The following is a 16,499-nucleotide window of genomic DNA, read 5'->3' as shown; positions in this document are numbered from 1 at the left end:
GCTCCTTAATTAAAACTAACTCCTCTACCCCAAAACCCTCTTCTGTGTATTACATATTTCCTGCAGGCATGAAGCCCCAGTTACTGACTAAACACATCCTTCACCATGAGGAACCAGAATCAAAGGCACATCACTGGACTCATCTAGTTACTATAGCAACAGTCTGTCATTCCACAGCATGTCTGTGGAATGACAGACATGCTGTGGAACAAACAGGAGCCAGCACCTGCCAACTTCTGCTCTGGGGAAGCCCCAGCACCTGCCAGCTCCCAGTAAAACCACTAATCCAGAGAAGAGGAGCGTGTCGGGTCTGGAGCAGGAGCTCAGACTGGAAATATTATTCTTCCTTCATTTGATGGCGACAGACGAACCGAGGAGGGAGATGGTCGGAGGAAAATGAAACGAAACAAAAATAAATGACATCACATTTATTCAGTAGATCCGTGTTCACCCAGTAAACACTCTGGGTGATGACACACACGGGTTTAACCTGTGGTCAACAAACACGTCCAGTAGAGGTGTGCCGCTCTGAGCCACAATGTGCCTCATGTTAACTCATGTTAACAGTTGTCATAGCGATGAAGTCCACTCTCTTCCTCCTCCATCCCAGTTCATCCCCGTGTCACTGGAGCCCTGAGAGGAGAATCCATCCTCACTGAGAGAAGGAAATCCAACTCTCTGCTCGACCCACTGGGCAACGGCGAGCAGCTTCCTGTCTTGGAGGGCGGGGCCGATGAGCTGCAAGCCAATGGGAAGGCCCCGTCTGGATAAGGCGGTTGGCACAGAAACAGCAGGGATACCTGGGTAAAGAAAGAGAGTTTAAGCTCAGAGGAATGTGAAGATTAGACCTCAAGGTGAGTTTGGACAGCGATAAAAAGCTGGAGAAAGTTTAACTCCATGTAAACACATTTGTTTCAGGCCCTGAAGGTTTAATCAGAGATCAGTAAAACAGGAAGGGGAACTGCTTCTGCTCATTCACGCTCATTTCCTCTTTACAATTGTTTCTTACACAATGTGTATTTTTTAATTTAATTTTAATTTATAGTAAATAAGAAGACCCCCTCCTTGTTTCTTACATTTTTTGTGTGTTTCTCCCACAAAACTGTCTGAATGTTTAAATTTATCAGAAAAGAAGCAACCACAATTTACACAGAACGCAAGTTTAAGTAATGCCACGTCAGCATCACGGCTGTCCTGAAAGGGCCAGATGTAACTAATAAATGTAACTAAATGTAATGTAACTAAATGTAATTTAACTAAATGTAACTCAGTGTAATGTAACTAAATGTAACTACTCCTTAATGTAACTAATAAATGTAACTAAATGTAACTCAGTGTAATGTAACTAAATGTAACTACTCCTTAATGTAACTAATAAATGTAACTAAATGTAACTCAGTGTAATGTAACTAAATGTAACTACTCCTTAATGTAACTAATAAATGTAACTAAATGTAACTCAGTGTAATGTAACTAAATGTAACTACTCCTTAATGTAACTAATAAATGTAACTAAATGTAACTCAGTGTAATGTAACTAAATGTAACTACTCCTTAATGTAACTAATAAATGTAACTAAATGTAACTCAGTGTAATGTAACTAAATGTAACTACTCCTTAATGTAACTAATAAATGTAACTAAATGTAACTCAGTGTAATGTAACTAAATGTAACTACTCCTTAATGTAACTAATAAATGTAACTAAATGTAACTCAGTGTAATGTAACTAAATGTAACTACTCCTTAATGTAACTAATAAATGTAACTAAATGTAACTCAGTGTAATGTAACTAAATGTAACTACTCCTTAATGTTAAATAACTGAATTTCTGACTGATTCTAGTTCCAAACATTACAGTTAGACAGAAAAAACATGTTTGTTTGTTTCTCTGTTCTAACATAAATCCTTTTCATTTGTCAGGTTATTAAACCCACAGAAGTCCATCAATCAAGGATCAAAATATCAATCAATGAAGAAAAATAACATCAGACACAAGTTAGGACGTTAACTTTGTTCTTTGTAAAAGTTAAAATAAGTTGAATTACTGCATTGTGGGAAATGTAGTTTTGGTCATAGCACGATTTTGACCCATTTCTTTTTAGACACTCTGACCTTTTATGCTCTCGCGGGCCACATTAAATGATGTGGAGGGCCACATTTGGCCCCCGGGCCTTGAGTTTGACACGTGTGGTGTATGAATGACTGTTTGACCTGATCTCCAGTGAGACGCTGCATCACCAGTGCTCGTATAAAAATAAAAAAACTGAACTGAATGTAAAACACAGACATTAGGAGTGACCCACAATGTCTTCACAGCACAGAATCACATTGTGTTGAACGGGTTTGACTGTGAGTGTGTGTGTGTGTGTGTGTGTGTGTGTACCTGCCAAGTTGGCCGGCTGCGTGAAGACGTCCTCCTGTGCGCTGCGCGTTCGGTTGTCTTCCTGTGTGAAGTGGGAGTGAAGCGCCGCGTCGCTCAGACTGACGGGCGTCAGCAGGAAGTCCACGCCGGAGCTGAACACACGCTGGAAGTCGTCTGCGATCAGCCGCCGGACCTTCTGAGCCTTTACAAAGTAGCGCTGGTAGTTTCTGGAAAAGTCAAGAGGAGGACGGTTAACGCGCATCGTTTGAGGTGAACTGCAGTCTGGAGAAGAAAATAATCTCAATTATTATCCCTGAATTATGAGGGAAGATCTCTAAACTCTGGGAAAACACCGAACACACTGAACTGTAGAGAGGAATCAGACTGACGTGAGGGTCAGACGCTGTGGTGGTCAGTTCAGGACATCAGGACAGCGTCTGATGGAGACACGCCGCCGTTAAAGGTCGGCGCTACGCTGACAGGTGGAACATGAAGTACATCAGGTACGACTACGACCAGGAAGTCAGTGGATTTATGAATGTGAATTTTCCGAATGTGCTCATAACTGTAGAACACGATGACGATATGTCAGAAGATGAGTGTGTGTTCAGTGTGTGTTCAGTGTGTGTTCAGTGTGTGTTCAGTGTGTGTTCAGTGTGTGTTCAGTCGCTGGTCAGCTGACGCCTTACTGTTTGAGCAGGAAGTAGTTTCCAGACAGGACCCTCCCCCTCACCACGTCGTTGAAGCCCTCGTGTCGCGTTGACGCGTACATGGCCTCCGTCGAGCTGTCCACGGTACTACGGTGGCCTGATCGGTGATCGATGGGGGGGGGTGGACAGTATTAACTCATCTGACCAGTGAACTGTCTGATGCAGCATCTGGATGGGCGGGGGGGTTCATACCGTATTCTACTCCATCAAAACGAGCCATGTTGGACGCCACCTCAGCACAACACAGGACGTGGTAGCACACGATGGAGTAGGGGGTGTGGGGGAGGGACACCTGCTCCACCCGTGCCCCCGCCCTCTCAAACATGTCAGCTACTCGTCGCCATTGTGTGACGGTCTCCTCAGACAGGTGGGGGGCGTGGTACTCCTGACAGACAAGACCAGAAGGAAGAGCAATGCCTTTGAGTCCAGAGGCTCAGAAACATGGAGCGGTACATGTATTGGAAAGTGTATTGATTATAGTGTATTGATTATACTGCTGACAATAATGACAAAAACAACAACAATAATAATAAATAATGCCACAAGGCGTCTAAAACCACTCATAAATGACCAGGATTAGACGGAATCTAATCCTGGTAGGAATCTACCAGGAGCATTTAGTAATGATAAGGATAAAAACCTACAGAGATCATCTGTTCCTCTAGTCCACATGTGTCAAACTCGAGGCCCGGGGGCCAAATGTGGCCCTCCACATCATTTAATGTGGCCCGCAAGAGCATAAAAGGTCAGAGTATCTAAAAGTAAATAAGTCAAAAGTGTGCTTTGACCAAAACTACATTTCCCACAATGCAGTAGTTCAGCCCATTTTAACTCTGATAAATGTTGTGAACAAAGTTAATGTCCTAACTTGTGTCTGATGTTATTTGTCTTTATTCATTGATAGTTTGATTTTTGATCGATGGACTTCTGTGGGTTTAATAATCCGTGTTTAGAGTCTTGAATTTTTCTGACAATCCCCTGAAACTGTAAAACTCAAGGACACTTTGTTTTCGTGTGTGTAGATAAATCCATGCGTTACAGAAAACACTTTAAAAACATGAACGTTTCTTCTGATGAACATTTTAATATTTTTTGTGGTTGGGTCTGCCAGATATTTCTCACCAGATGCTTTCTTGTGTTGGTGGGGGTCTGAGCTCCATGAGAGCCTGTCTGTTAGGGAGCGCAGCAGGTACCGTGTTCTCACCTTGGGGACACCCACACACATGTTGCTGACATCACAGTGTTCCAGTCGCTCTGACGGTGACGACGTTCCCGGAACGGTTGTTGAGTCTCTCACATCAACGCCTTGGAGGGTTTCTGTGTGACAGACCAACATCTTCAGGAAGCAGAACAACATGTTCCCCTGATCCACTCCAGACGGAACACACTCTGAAGAGTCCCAAGTGGTCTGGGGAAAAAGGGAGATCCACTTGTGCCAGAACTTGTTTGTCAGGATCGTGCCTCATGTCAACGTTCAAAACATGGGTTTGATCATTTTATCCTCCTTAACAACATTTTTAGTTTCCTTTCCTTGTCAAATCCCAGTAATGCTTATTTATTTGTAATGAATCAGACGGACGTCCATGAACACAACTTAACCACTTAGATCACAAAGCAGGGATTAAAGTCAGAACACATCTGTTCAAAAGGAAGTTCAGACGCAGCATCAGAATATTTTCTTTTACCTAAGACGATGGCTGCATCTTCGGCGCTGCGGGTCAGAATTCCCGGGACGTCCATGGAGTTGACCAGCGGGATGAGACCGTGTCTGGACAGCAGACCGTAGGTGGGCTTCAGGCCCACGATTCCACACAGCGCTGCAGGGACACGAGTGGACCCCCCGGTGTCGGAACCCAAAGCCCTGCCATCAACGACCAACACAACATGTGATCACTGAACGCGAGTGTGTGTGTGGAGAGGCTTCCAGCACCAGGAGCATGAATGTGTGTGTGTGTGTGTGTGTTCCCTCACAAGTAGCTGCTCAGTGAGGCCACGGCTGCAGCGCTGCCTCCTGAACTCCCTCCACTGATGACCCAGTCAGAGTCGTCCTCTCCCCTCCTGTTCTCTCTGTAGGCAGCAGCGTAACGCCAGGGGTTTCTCACTGGACCGAAAGCCCCGTCGGTACTGCCCGACCTGGGGGGCAAACCCACCACACACTTAAAACGACTCTGACTGAACATCTGAACCAAACCACTGATGAAACAAACAGGAATTTGTGACCAGCTGTTACTAAATCATGTCCCATGAGTAAAGAATGGTTCTGACATTGATAGCAAAGGAATGTTACCCCATAGCAAACTCATCCATGTTGGTCTTCCCCATGAGAACAGCCCCCTGGTCCAGGAGCTTCTGGACCACAGTGGCGTTATAGGGTGGAGAAAAGTCTGAAGAACAAAAGGCCGTCAGTCATCAGCACAAAACCAGCATCTTTCTAGAAAACACAGGACAACCAGGTGGGTTGTGATCCTAGTCTGCTGGTTTCCTTGACAACTAGAGGTTCAAATGCCAAATAAATAAAATCCTTCCTTAAATCCTTAAAAAAATGTATAATTGAGAATGACTTAATTTGAAACAACCTGTTATGTTGTTTTTATGTCCTGTTATTGTTTCTGGTCAGTCTTAAGGAATAGTACTTAAGTATTTAGAGTAGTAATGAGTATTTAGAGTAGTATATTGGTAGAAGGATGCTGAGTTCTGAACTGCCAGGCAGGAGGCCTAGAGGAAGACCAAAGAGGAGGTTTATGGATGTAGTGAAAGAGGACATGAAGGTAGTTGGTGTGAGAGAAGAGGATGAGAAGACAGGGTTGGATGGAGGACACTGATTGGCTGTGGAGACCCCTGAAGGGAAAAGCCTGGAGGAGAAGAAGAAGAAGATTTAGAGTAGTATTGACATTTAAATAGCCTCAAAGGTTTCATAGATTGAAATTTAATAAATAACAACTTCTGAGCAATTCAACTTACAAACAGCCTCTAGGAACCAGTCATGTTCATACGTTGAGGACTACTTGTACTCTTATGTCAAACAGGACTGACAGCTTGAGCTGATACTGTTAGAAAGTATTGACTACTGAGTCACTGTCCATCGTGAAGGTCCACTGTGGATGTGGGTCTTCATGAACCCAGAGGACATCACCCAATCACAGCGAAGAACACACACCTTTCAGCATCCTGGACGCACACGTGGTCCTGAGCCGGTCGGTGCAGAAGTTGTCCTTGACAGCAAAGGGGATTCCATCCAGAATCCCTCTGGGGGTACCTGCAGGGTGACAAGGACACACAGTGACTCCACACGGCACACGGCACACGGCACACGGCACACACACACACACACACACACACACACACACACACACACACACACACACACACACACACACACACACACACACACACACACACACACACACACACACACACACACACACACACACACACACACACACACACACACACACACACACACACACACACACACACACACCTTTGAGCAGTCTGGTTTCTGCGTCTCCAGCCTGCCTCAGCGCTGACTCCTCTGCCACGCTGATGAACGCGTTCAGGTGTTGAGTCTCCTTGATGCGGGTCAGACTCTTCCTACAGAGTTCTGTTGGAGACGTTCTGCCCCCCCTGAGCGCCAGAGACACCTTCAGACAGGATGAAGGGGGAGAGACACCTGAATGAAGCAGCTGTAAACAGTACAGCGCTGAACACCACATGTTAGTGAGACACGTCACTGGAGTGGGGTCATTATGTACTTTAACACTACCTGTCTGCCAATACTAATACAACTCATGCTTTTATTTTGTTAAATAGCTCTTACTTTCTTCCACAATTATGAAACGCATTTATTCTCCATCATTTTAAAGTAGGAGACGTGTAACAGGATAAACCCAGACATATGAGTGGGAGCTCCGCTGCTAACCGATCCGTCTGGTTGCAGGCATCTCCCAGGACAGCCCGTCGGAGCCCTCAGGCTGCCGTCAGTCTGCGCCAGAGGGTCCGGTCTCTGCTCTTGTCGTTCGGTGGTTTAAATCGGACAAACTCGTCACACAAACCCGCAGAGAGAACATCCGGACCGAACCGTCCCACTCACCTCCCTTATTTTCCGGCCCAGCATGTCTACCGTCTTCCTGTGGCCACATTTCAGCCTAACAACCCCCGCTGCTCGGTGCCATCCTCCCGGACGCTGCCATGCTAGCTTCCGGAGGCAGCATTCAGCAGCGCGGTCCGTGATTGGACAGCGGTTGAAGAACCCGCGCTCTGATTGGTTGAATCGATGACCGCTGTCCAAAACACCGAGAGAACCCGGAAAGACACGGAGACACATTGACCTCAAACAATACCTAAGTTTGGAATAACTGGTCCCACCGGGATGGATAATTGGACGCGATTATATTAAGAGATAATGTTTATAGTCAGATGATAATCGCGGTTTATGAAGGGTTTGAATAAGGGATTAATTCTATCTGAGCGTGCTGGCTGCACGCTGCTAGTTGACTGACCACCAGAGATGGGTTCCGTCAGACTGTTGGTGTCCGGCAGGAGGTTCTCTCTCCTCAGTCGGTCCACCAAAGCCCACCCATCAGTGTCGGTCAGACTGCTGGGTACCAGCAGAGCGTGCAGGTCCACGATGTTCGCCTGGGTTATAGATAAATATGGAGGAAATGATCTGTTGAGGTTCTCTAGAAATGTCAGTTTTCCTATTATTCACTATCCAAACGAGGTGATTGTCAAAGTGTTTGCAGCAGGACTGAACCCAGTGGATGTCAGCATGAGAGGTAAGGTGATGAGAGGTAAGGGGATGAGAGGTTAGGTGATGAGAGGTGAGGTGATGAGAGGTGAGGTGATGAGAGGTGAGGTGATGAGAGGCAAGGTGATGAGAGGTTAGGTGATGAGAGGCAAGGTGATGAGAGGTGAGGTGATGAGAGGTGAGGTGATGAGAGGTGAGGTGATGAGAGGCAAGGTGATGAGAGGTGAGGTGATGAGAGGTGAGGTGATGAGAGGTGAGGTGATGAGAGGTGAGGTGATGAGAGGCAAGGTGCGAGGGTCCTGGATATCAGGTATCAATTAAATACAGTCACTTCTTAAATTCACAGTTTTGGATAAATGAAGTTTATCTAATCGTATCTAAACAAATAGGGGCGATTGAGTAAAGTAAAGGGCACCACACACACACACACACACACACACACACACACACACACACACACACACACACACACACACACACCTTCCACCGTCAGCTTCCCTGTGGAGGCTGTCATTTGATGAACCTCAAGTCTGTTATAAGAAAAGATGACAAATGTTTGTTCTTCGTCTTCAGGGGATTCTACAGATCATGTCACTGACAACAGGACTCAGATTGTTACTGTTGTCACAGAGTTAGATAGATGGATAGATAGATAGATAGATAGATAGATAGATAGAGTTTGGTACACTTTACTGACAGAACACATGTTGGCTGCCAAACACACTGCCTACGTCCACGACCGACCAAATCTGTCCGTCCGTCCGTCCGTCTGTCCAACCGTTTTCACTGAATGATGATCTTTCTGACACCATAGTTCAGCTACTGATTGATTATTCAGTTATTTTAACAAATAATCACTGACAATATTTAAAAAGTTGCAGCACATGTTAGCAGCTCTGAGATCTAATGATTGATCCATTGAGTGATCATTATTATAGTTTGTAGATGTTTTGGTGTTAAAAACAACAGTGTTTTTGAAACTGTATTGATTCTCCACAAATGGCTGGAGGTTTGTGTCGGTGTTTTCTAGTTTGGACGTTACGTTAAATTACAACAATAGAAACTTTTTTTTTCAGGTTTGTCATCATGCTATACAATTTTCCCTAATATTAGATTAAAAAATTGCAATATATGTAATAATTCCAGTATTGAATTGCCGGTATTGGTGACTGTACTCCATCAAAAGTGAAATAATTTGTCATATATTCAGCAAAACAAATACATCCTGTAAAGATAATTTCTTTGCTGTTGCGCTGCTCCAGATGTTGCCCCCGCCTCCTCGTGATTCTACCCTCTCTGATGGCAGCTCTAACATTTGGCTGCTCCTTTCAGGGGGCTATGGAGCTGCAACCATGTCTACGAAGAGAGACCCTCTGAATCTGAAGCAGTCCGGCAGCGAGTTCCCTCTCATCCTGGGGAGGGACGTGTCAGGGGTTATCATGGAGTGTGGCCTGGATGTCAAGTACTTCAAAGAAAGGGACGAGGTGACAGGAGCAGAGGGGCCTCTATTGATACCAACACTAATCCTCTAACTAGTACTCCACTAGTACTTCTAACTCGGTCCAAAACATTTGAATAAGTCATTCTATTTTGGGCAGAAAATTCTACTGAATCATTATGTAGTGAGTACAAAACCCAATCATAGGCCACAACGGCTGTAAAAAGATTTTTTCTAACTTGACCTGTAGAGAATCAAACCCAAAACTTTCCTACGATCTCCTGTCTGCAGTGGTTTTGTGCTGAACACTCACCACACTTTGAGAACACACGCTGGGCATCACCTTGGTAGTGACACTCGACCTGAGGCCGTTTGTCAGGGACAGACTCTCTGTGTCAGTGGAGTGTTTTCATCACCACCACAGTGTCAGCATGACTGGCCTCATGACACATCCACATATTTTGGCAATAAAAATAACTGGAAGGTGGAACTTGTAACAAAAATGATTTTTTTTATTGTAACTAATTATTGATCAAGTAGAAAAAAAATTGGCAAAGAAATCATTAATGAAACAAATCATTGGTTTGCGTCTCATAAGAAAGATACTCGTGGAACTATTTATTTCTGCTTGGAGCAATAATTGGCTTTGGTCAGCTTTTCAGTTTGTCCTGTTCCTCTTTTACAAACAACGTGTGTGACTCCGCTGCAGTTTAATTTGCCGATTTGCGTATCTGTGTGTGAAGTAACACGTGACATCACATCCTGTTGCTGTTTGTTGCCACGCGTTGACGCAGTGCGACCCACATCATCAGTGGACTCGGTCACACCGTTGTGTTTGTCTCCATCAGGTGTGGGCGGCCGTCCCCCTGTGGAAGCAGGGCAGCCTGGCTGAGTTTGTGGTGCTGAGCGCTAATGAGGTAACGATCATGTGACGTCACCCACGTCCTGTCTGTGTGGGATTTGTCTCATGAGTGTCTTCTCATTGATTTATCTTCTTACTTTCATATCCATGTTTTCTCCCCTAAACCTGAACCACGTCTCACCAGCCGTCATCTCACGGTTTATTGTTGTTGGTGCAGTACGTGACGGGCGACCACGTGGTTTAGCTCTTCTCGTTCACACGAATCAGCCTGTGGGCTGTTGGAAGGGGCTAACGCTACGCTAACAGCTGTTATCATTACCAGATATCCCACAAACCCAAGCGCCTCAGCCACACGGAGGCCGCGGCCGTCCCCTACGTGGCCACCACCGCCTGGTCAGCGCTGGTCAACACTGGGGGGCTCAACAGGGACAACTGTGGCAACAAGAGGTGAGAAAACCCGGGGGGTAAATGTGGATTATTTTTAAAGGAACAGTTCACACAAACATAAACGCTCATGTCTGCGTTTCCTCCCCCCAACAGGATTCTGATCCTGGGGGGATCCGGGGGGGTGGGAACGTTCGCTATCCAGGTACGGATGAAGAGGCAGTACTGTGTGAATAAATCAGTGATCATGTGACTCAGATGTAACACGTGATCATGTCTGTTGTATGATCTGTGTACGTCTTGACCCCCCCCCCCCCACAGTAACACACCTACAGGATCATTTTGGAGTTAGAATCCAAAGAAAATAAATAATGTATAGAAATAGATTAAAAACTAATTTGACTTTTTAAAAATTATTTTACTGATCCTTCTGCCCCCCCCCCCCCAGATGCTGAAGGCTTGGGGGGCCCATGTGACGGTTACCTGCTCCCACAATGCTGAGCAGCTTGTAAAGAGTCTGGGGGCAGACTGCGTGATGGACTACACCGCTGGACCTGTGGAGGAGCCCCTCCGTGCACTAGAGAAGTGAGACCCCCCCTCCTCACACACACACACACACACACACACACACACACACACACACACACACACACACACACACACACACACACACACACACACACACACACACACACACACACACACACACACCTTCCACCGTCTCCTGTCCCCTTCTCTCCCTGCAGGTTTGACCTGGTCCTGGACACCGTGGGGGGGGACACGGAGCGTTGGGCGCTGGATCTTCTCAAACCCTGGAGCGGCGCCAAGTACGTCACCCTGGTGACGCCGTTCCTCCACAACACGGACAGACTGGGGGTCGCTGACGGGATGATGCAGACGGCCGTGACCGTGGCCTTCAAAGTCCTCAAGGTAATCAGGATACAGTACAAGTACTCCACTAGTACTCCACTAGTACTCCACTAGTACTCCACTAGTACTGCACTAGTACTCCACTAGTACTCCACTAGTACTCCACTAGTACTCCACTAGTACTGCACTAGTACTCCACTAGTACTCCACTAGTATTCCACTAGTACTCCACTAGTACTCCACTAGTACTCCACTAGTACTCCACTAGTACTGCACTAGTACTCCACTAGTACTCCACTAGTATTCCACTAGTACTCCACTAGTACTCCACTAGTACTGCACTAGTACTCCACTAGTACTCCACTAGTACTCCACTAGTACTCCACTAGTACTCCACTAGTACTCCACTAGTACTCCACTAGTACTCCACTAGTACTGCAGTCGGTTTGGGTCACTGGATGTCTGATGAAGACTCAGACTTGATCTGTCTTCATTCTGTTAGCATTCCCGTTAGCATGGCTGCTAACAGGTTTCTATCACTGGAATACTCCTTTAAAAGCCGTGTGGAGACGTTGGTGGGATTAGTTCAGGATTACAATCCGCTTCAGTTTATCCCAAAGGCATCGGCGTCACGTTCAAGTAAATTCAAGTCCTTCCACCTCTGGGAAACGTGGGAACGTAACCGACACAAAGTGTGACGCAGGCGGTGGCCTGAGGTGTGTTTGTTCACCACAGACGTGAGATTCACCTTCATTAGAACTCAGGGACCAGGAACACCCACAACACTGACAGCGTATGGACCCGGTCTGAATAAGTGATCCCTCCTTACTCACGGTTAAGGCGTTCCAGGAACCACACACGGGTAACAAATTTGGTGATAAAACAACAAACTATTGTGACCCCCCCATACTGACATTAAACCACCTTCTATCTGTATCACCTTTAAACCCTCTGATGACTGTTTAAAACACTTTTGTGTCTCACGGAAGTCAGAGACTCACAGAACGTAGAACACTTCCTGATGCCGTCAGCCAATAGAATGCGTGTACGGTATCACATGACGGCCGGCCAAAAATCCACGATGAGGTGAGGTGGTGAGTTGATGCGTGAATACGAGAGGGATTAGTGTAAATATTTATATAATAACAACAAAATGTCTGAACTGTTCTTTAATAAAAACGTCCTGGAGAAACTTTTCTTCACATGATAACCAGAAATATAAAATAAACCCGTTCACCTTATTGATCCTGTAGGGGAATCATTAACACTCTAGAACACACTGTTGGTTTTAATCGTGTTTATATAGTTTATATAGTGTTTACAGGAACGTAACACACACACACACACACACACACACACATACACACACACACACACACACACACACACACACACACACACACACACACACACACACACACACACACACACACACACATCCTGTTAGAGCAGAGATTGTGATTAGAGATTAAACTCATCATTTCATCACTAAGAGAATCTGTGTCGACTTCCACCTAACCCACGTGGTTGGGGGGGGGGGGGCACTATGGGAAACTTCTGGGGGGTGTTCCATGAAATGAGAACGTTGTGTCTCCATCTGCCTCCTGCTCATTGGTCAGTTGTGTCAGTGATCCTGTGTTACTGTGTCTCACATATGTGTGATGTAATAATGTTCTTTTCTCCACCTTTGTGTCTGTTGTCTTTGTTTCCATCTTGCGCGTCAGATGATGTCATCTGAGACGAGGGGAGAGGTTCTCCCTCAGGGGGGGTGTCAGTTTGACTCCCCCACCATCCCTCCAAACTGCTGAGGCAGCGTTTCAGCGCCAAAGGCCCGATTGTTTCAGTCAGAACTCAAAATGTGTTGGTGGTAGATGATCAGGAGACCCCCCCCGCCGCCTGAGAGTCTGGATATGGGATACACATCCAGTCAGAAGCCACACACACCTCCCCATTCAATAGTGTATTATGTTACAGCATAGGGAACAACAGTGTCATATATAATAGTGAACATGTACATCACTGCTGGCAGTTTCACTCCCCCATCACTCAGTGAGTTCCAGTGAGGATCCTCTGAGGCTGACTGGACGATGTTTGGCCTCAATAGCCTCTGCTGTCGCCCCCCGGGGGTGTGTGATTTAATTCATACCATTACATCTGCCTGGAGCTGTAAAGTACATACAGTCACCAACAAGTTTGCATCCAGCCTCCACAGCCTTCGGCCCGTTCCTCATGGACACAATCCTCCGTCACACGCAGCCCAACACGCGGTGAAGGACGGACATCACACACCTGGAAGGACACTCTGAGTGTGTGCTGAGCTCGTTCTCACAGCTCTTGTGTTTTCTCTCCTTCTGTTTTCTTGCAGCATTTAATCAAAGGAGTTCACTACCGCTGGGGGTTCTTTGCCCCCAGTGGTCCTGCACTGGATGAAGTCGGAGAAATGGTGGATGCAGGACAGGTACAGTAGCAGGTTTATTCTCTAAATGGATGCTTCTCTGACTCATGTTATCATTACCAACTGTCTGGTTGTTACTTAATAAGTCTTAATAGATTTCCAGAGAGGTGGTTCTTAAAATGGGTAAGAGGTCATTCAGTTCATCAAGGTGCAGGTCCAGGAAGTTTAGCTGTTTTCGCATTTTTGTACATTTTGTGAAAGGATGGGACAGGGACCTGCCAATCTGTAAATCAATAGATAAATACAATCAATAATAATCTGATTGTGATTAGTAATAGTGATCATAGCAGCTGTGTGTGTTGTGACGATGCTGCTCAGCCGTCCTCTTTCTCCTCTCTACCAGATCAGAGCGGTGCTGGAGGACACCTTCAGCTTCTCTGAGGTTCCTCAGGCTTTGAAGAAGGTGGAAAGGGGTCACGCTCGAGGGAAGACGGTGGTCCAGATCAGTGAAGGAGCGGATGTGTACGACTGATTTAGTCTGGACACAAACTGGGAAGAATGGGAACACAAAGCCTCAGCTGACAGGGTTGTTACTGTGTGGGTTTGTAGCTGCGTTGTGTGTCTGGTCGGGTTCTGTGCATTCATCAAAACACCTCAGCTTCTGCTGTAGTTTGAGATGGTTGGTAAAGTTATGAGGAAGAAGAAAAAGGAAGTGATTGTGTAAAGGCAGTTCGAAGAGCCAACAATGTCAAATGTACGTATTTGCATATTAAACACCCAGATAAACGTAAAGGAGCCTCAACAAGTTGCCGTCTTGGAATAAGTTTTACATTCATCAGTCAGAATGAGGAAACGCCCTGAGCTCCACGCAAGCCTCGCTTTTCTCTGCAAAAATATTATGAAAAATAATGAAATACAGTATTTTCCACATTTGATTATAAGGCGCACCTTCAATGAATGGCCTATTTTAACTTTTTTCATACATAAGGAACACTGTCAGTTCCTGAGAAAATGAAAGGCTTTTGGGTGCCTTATCGTGTGGAAAATACTGTAAAACGTCTGCCAGCATATCTACCAGGAGTGTTCTGTCTGTATGCGTGTATCTGTAGCGACGTCTCCCGTGAGAACTCACTATGTTTGTTTCCTTTAATATTTGCATCTCTTTATATCGGTCTTACACAGGCAGGATTCATCCGTGTTAAAAACTACATTAACACCAGACGTGTGTTGATGTGGCGACAGGATGTGTTCATGATGAGACTATAAATCAGTGGACATTTTATTCCTTTTATTGCATGTTACAGTGAAACAGGCAGACATGTTGTCCTAAACCAAAAACCTTAACATGAATTTATGCTGCTTTCAGGACAACGGTACATTTTCTAATCCTAATTTGGGAGTGTCTAACCTCTGAAAATGTGCTCAAGCAGTAACTTCAACACTATGATGATGAGCCACATCAGTCAGGTTCACATCAGAAAGCCCCAGTAGACTAGTAGGCTAATGGCAACGCTGACAGCTTCACTAACGTGTTTAGGATGTAAACACGGACGAGCCGTGATCATCCTGCTCTGACAAAGAAAACAATCCAACCTGATAAATCTTCAATGGTTATTCACAGCTTACTTTATCCAACCGTCCAATGCGTCTGAATGCAGCACCTGCACCAGTGTGGATCACAGAAAGTAGTTTGTTATCAAGCTACACGTGTCTGAGGTCAAATAAAACCCAAGAATGTTTGTTTTCTAAAAATAGAAAATCACAGTTTTTCATGTGTAAAGTTTTCTCTTTTCATTCACATATTTACAATCAACAGTGGACTGAAATCTATCTATACACTGTTTATGTACAATCTATCACTGAAAGGTAGTTTTCATAAATTCTAATCAAAACTTTACAACAGACAAATCTGGATCCACAGAAAGAATAAAAACAGATCATCTGCAGATCTTTGGAATGTCGATAATTCTTCACACTGCAGTCATTTTACAAAAACTGTTCCAATCCGCAGTAAACAGAACGACGTGCAGTAGAAAGGCACAGAGACGGGCACGAAGCTGTGAACCAGCTGACTTCTCTACACGAGTCTTTGGTTTGAAGTTTGATCAAATAGAACTAAAAAAATATTGCAGGACAAACATTCTGGAACAAGAAAACACTCTTTCAACCACTAACGTGAACGTTTACATTTATCAAAGTTATAATTCTTATCCAGTCAATAGTAAACTTAATACCAATAAACAAGCAGTTATTGACCCCCCCCCCCACATTCTGGGTCCACATCGGTGGTGGGGGTCCCACAGTGGAGCTGCATCACAGGGCCCACTGCCCAAAGGACCGCAGCAGAATTTATCTGGGGAGATCTGGCTCAGCAGATCCTCATCATCATCGTCACCATCATCATCATCGTCATCGTCATCGTCATCATCGTCATCATCATCGTCGTCATTGTCGTTATCATCATCATCCTCATCCTCATCATCATCATCATCATAAGAGCTCCAAAGTCCATCTCTGGTTCAGTTTCTTCTCATTAAACGTGCTGAGGATGATCTGGTTCTTGTCGAACTGCTGACCACCTGAGAAATAAAGGAAACACAAAATAAGTCTGGAGTCTGTGTCCTAATCCCCCCCCCCCCCCCAGACCAAAAGACCAGGACCAGCTCCAGGCCCAGCATGCCTCACTAACCCATCAGCCTCCATCACACGTTTCTGATCCCTGCACCA

General features: G+C 45.4%; 3 protein-coding genes across 4 annotated transcripts in view; 1 reads left to right on the top strand and 2 right to left on the bottom strand.

The window, feature by feature from the left end:
- Positions 1-419: 419 nt before the first annotated feature.
- qrsl1 (glutaminyl-tRNA amidotransferase subunit QRSL1) lies at positions 420-7,400 on the bottom strand. Of its 2 annotated transcripts, none has more exons than XM_068339181.1 (11): positions 7,167-7,400; positions 6,558-6,717; positions 6,234-6,332; positions 5,364-5,460; positions 5,048-5,209; positions 4,762-4,937; positions 4,281-4,393; positions 3,269-3,461; positions 3,056-3,173; positions 2,388-2,593; positions 420-800 (listed from the first exon to the last, which is right to left on the bottom strand). In XM_068339181.1, exons 1-11 carry the CDS (start codon positions 7,398-7,400, stop codon positions 571-573), a joined length of 1,788 nt encoding a protein of 595 aa, XP_068195282.1. In that variant the 3' UTR covers positions 420-570. The 2 variants fall into 2 exon arrangements, with proteins under 2 accessions (XP_068195282.1, XP_068195283.1); XM_068339182.1 differs by having other exon boundaries at positions 448-800; positions 2,392-2,593.
- A 177-nt stretch (positions 7,401-7,577) lies between these two features.
- Positions 7,578-16,215, top strand: rtn4ip1 (reticulon 4 interacting protein 1). The gene is made up of 9 exons (XM_068339183.1): positions 7,578-7,851; positions 9,156-9,307; positions 10,110-10,178; positions 10,446-10,570; positions 10,664-10,712; positions 10,956-11,092; positions 11,254-11,437; positions 13,743-13,835; positions 14,176-16,215. Exons 1-9 carry the CDS (start codon positions 7,584-7,586, stop codon positions 14,302-14,304), a joined length of 1,206 nt encoding a protein of 401 aa, XP_068195284.1. The 5' UTR covers positions 7,578-7,583; the 3' UTR covers positions 14,305-16,215.
- Positions 15,046-16,499, bottom strand: part of crybg1a (crystallin beta-gamma domain containing 1a) — a 40,202-nt gene continuing 38,748 nt past the window's right edge. Inside the window, exon 24 of the mRNA XM_068339180.1 lies at positions 15,046-16,351. Within this exon, the coding sequence (XP_068195281.1) occupies positions 16,263-16,351 (89 nt within the window). The 3' untranslated portion in view covers positions 15,046-16,262. The remainder of the gene's footprint in view (positions 16,352-16,499) is intronic.

Source organism: Antennarius striatus, chromosome 17 (assembly GCF_040054535.1).
Source record: "Antennarius striatus isolate MH-2024 chromosome 17, ASM4005453v1, whole genome shotgun sequence".
Classification (NCBI taxonomy): Eukaryota; Metazoa; Chordata; class Actinopteri; order Lophiiformes; family Antennariidae; genus Antennarius; species Antennarius striatus.
The sequence above is the reverse complement of the archived record's forward strand: the minus strand, read 5'-3'. Positions and strand labels throughout refer to the sequence as shown.